Source organism: Macadamia integrifolia, chromosome 12 (assembly GCF_013358625.1).
Source record: "Macadamia integrifolia cultivar HAES 741 chromosome 12, SCU_Mint_v3, whole genome shotgun sequence".
NCBI classification, from domain to species: domain Eukaryota; kingdom Viridiplantae; phylum Streptophyta; class Magnoliopsida; order Proteales; family Proteaceae; genus Macadamia; species Macadamia integrifolia.
In genome coordinates, this window is record NC_056568.1 from 21,696,210 (window position 1) to 21,698,941 (window position 2,732).

The 2,732-nt window shown below is 39.5% G+C and overlaps 1 protein-coding gene across 1 annotated transcript; it reads right to left on the reverse strand.

Annotated features, from left to right (window-relative positions):
- Positions 1-380: 380 nt before the first annotated feature.
- LOC122057069 (E3 ubiquitin-protein ligase PUB23-like) lies at positions 381-1,852 on the reverse strand. The gene has a single exon (XM_042619064.1). The coding sequence runs from the start codon at positions 1,661-1,663 to the stop codon at positions 443-445; it is 1,221 nt and encodes a 406-aa protein (XP_042474998.1). The 5' UTR covers positions 1,664-1,852; the 3' UTR covers positions 381-442.
- Between the last annotated feature and the right edge of the window lie 880 nt (positions 1,853-2,732).

Here is a 2,732-nt window from a genome sequence, read left to right on the forward strand (position 1 = left end):
TGTAAAAACCAAACACATGGAGGGAACGATGTATTCAGCCAAACTGACAAAGCATCCTTTTATGTGATGTCATTAATGGGTATGTATAGTAATACAATTCTATTTTTGTCCAGAGATAATGATTTTTCTTTTGACTATGGAAATTACTTTTTGATTTTTCTTTTGGCCAATCATGCCTTTACGTAGTGTGAATAGTTTAGGTATTTGAAAATATAGGTTACAATACTTCTATAACCTACCTGATTGACAACCATTTTTCTGTTTTTGTTAGGCATTTCCCTAATTTAGAACTTGCTAAAAGAAGAAGCACAAAGTTTCTCTTCAATTGAAATTGCATTTGTGCTAGATAGACGCAAATTTTCAATTTTCATGCCCAAATATTTCTTTTATCTAATTATGTACACAAGACTAACTGCTTTCACCTTCCTTGTGAATGTATTAATTAAGATGATGGATAAGAAGAAAGTAGATGGACAGGTATACATGAAGAATTCTTCCAAACCCTAGAATGCAACTTAAGCATCTCCTTGGCCTTCTCCTTGGTGATTAGGCTACAGTCCACTTGAAGCACCAAACACAACTTGGAAACAACCCCAACTTGTAGCATCTCTTGAAGAACAAATGAAGTAGGATAGAACCTTGATATCGAAGATAGTATCCTAACTCCTCTTTCAGTGGCCAAATGTGAAACCCTAAGTATCTTCTTGGACACCACAGCTATTCCAGCTCCGTGCCCTAACAATTCAGCTCTCCCTTCTGCACATCCACATAACTGATCCAACACCACCAACACCATCTCGGAATCTCTCTTCTCTGTTGTCGTCTCTAGGAGGATCTCGATCAACACTGAAACTGCACCAGCTTCCACGGCTTTGATCCTGTTTCGAGTCCAATGACAGATCTCAACCATGATCTGTAACGAAGCCTTAGATGCCTGTTTGGAGATCTGGTCACGCAAAACATTCACGATCTGAGCAAAGTGTTCCACTCGTAAGGCCATCAGATAAATGGGATCACACACCTCAAACATGGATTTCAGAAGCAATGCAGCGTAAGCACGAGATGGGTAGGTCCCATGTTGCAAGACCCTCATCAAGGTCTCAATGAAGTCTTCACCATTTGATCTTCTGATGATAAGTTTCTTGAGGCCAGCCTCTGAGATCTGGAGACGATAAAGAATGTATAGAGCTTCTTCATCATTGGAACTTGAGCTATCCTCGTTGGCTACGATTGTAGCCAAGAACTCAACTGCTCCTGCAGACTCCAAACATCTACGGTTCCTCTCGTTTTCATTGGCAATGGATCTGAGACTTTGGAGGCATCTCATCTGATGTTGAAGAGCGTTACCCTCATTGAGGAGTTTGATAATTTGGGCTTTATCAACTGGAAGCTTTGGTGTTGGGATTCGTTCGATACCTTTGGAAGCATTGAGAGTGCACCATGCTTGGATCAATCGTCTGAGAGAGTGGTTTGGGATCAGATCCGTATCTGAAGACAAGGGTTGTCTCGTGACGGGGCACGTACTAGTGTTCTTGCTGGAGGATATCCATCTCTCTATGGACTCCCGATCGTAGGTTATTCCAGAGGATACAGTCACTGGATCTCTCATGATTTCCTGAGAGATCGGGCAGAGAAAATAGGATGGAACGTCGACTTCATCCATCTTGAAAGTATTGAAGAACCGAAACCTGGAAAAGCTGTGGAAGAGAATGAAGCTTAATATTTCAAGAGATCTGGAGACGAATAGTTGAAACAAACAGAAACCCAGATCTCAAAATAAGAATGAAACAAAACCAAGAAAGGGGAAGAATTGTTGAGTACTTAGATTAAAGTTTGGGATGACTTCGTTTGAAGTTGCAGATCGGTTTGCGAAAGTTTGTGGACGTTAGACCTTTTATATCAGAGAAAGAGAGGGTCTAAATCTAGATAGTCAAAACACGTTATCGATATCCTATCTTTGGCATATCCTTCTAGTAGCAAAAAAACATAATCTTTCAACTCCAACTCCGTTTGACTTTTCTCTTTAAAAAGAGTTTAAAAAAGATTAAGAAGGAGTTTCTCTCTTCAACTCGCGTCTTTCATTTCGAACATTCAACTCCAATTAGCACGCCGTCATCTTCTAATACAATTAATAAGTCTTAAAAGGGGAGAGGTCAGCGCTGACGTTTCTTTGGAGGACGCACGTTGCTTTAATTGGCGACCCCCCACACATCGCAAAGGCTACGCTTCCACTTAATTATAATTTTTCAAAGCTACAATTCGATTTCTCGGACGACAACTTAGGGCGTATTGGCTGAATTGGCAACGTTGTGGCGTTCTAACCACTCAGAATGTATTTTTTTTAATATATTCAGAATGTTTTACCACCCCAAACCCACCCCCCCCCAAAAAAAAAAAAGAATATTCAGAATGTTCCAAGGCTATATATTGATTAAGGGTCCGTTTGATTTTATTTTTTAAAACGTGTTTTTTCGGTTTTTTATGTTCAGAAATAGAAAAACACCCTTAATACCGTTTGATTTTTTTGCTTCGTTTCACTTGTTTTTGGAAATAGAAGTAAAAATTTATGTTTATTTATGTGCTTAAAAACAGGAATGGAGAAACAAGTCAAACTTGTTTCTTTGTTTCTAGAGACAAATGGGAGGGACAAAAATTGTGAAAAACTCGATACTTCACTCGACCTACCCAACCCCAACCTCATTGTTGAAACTTTTCGCTATCCAGATGCGGCG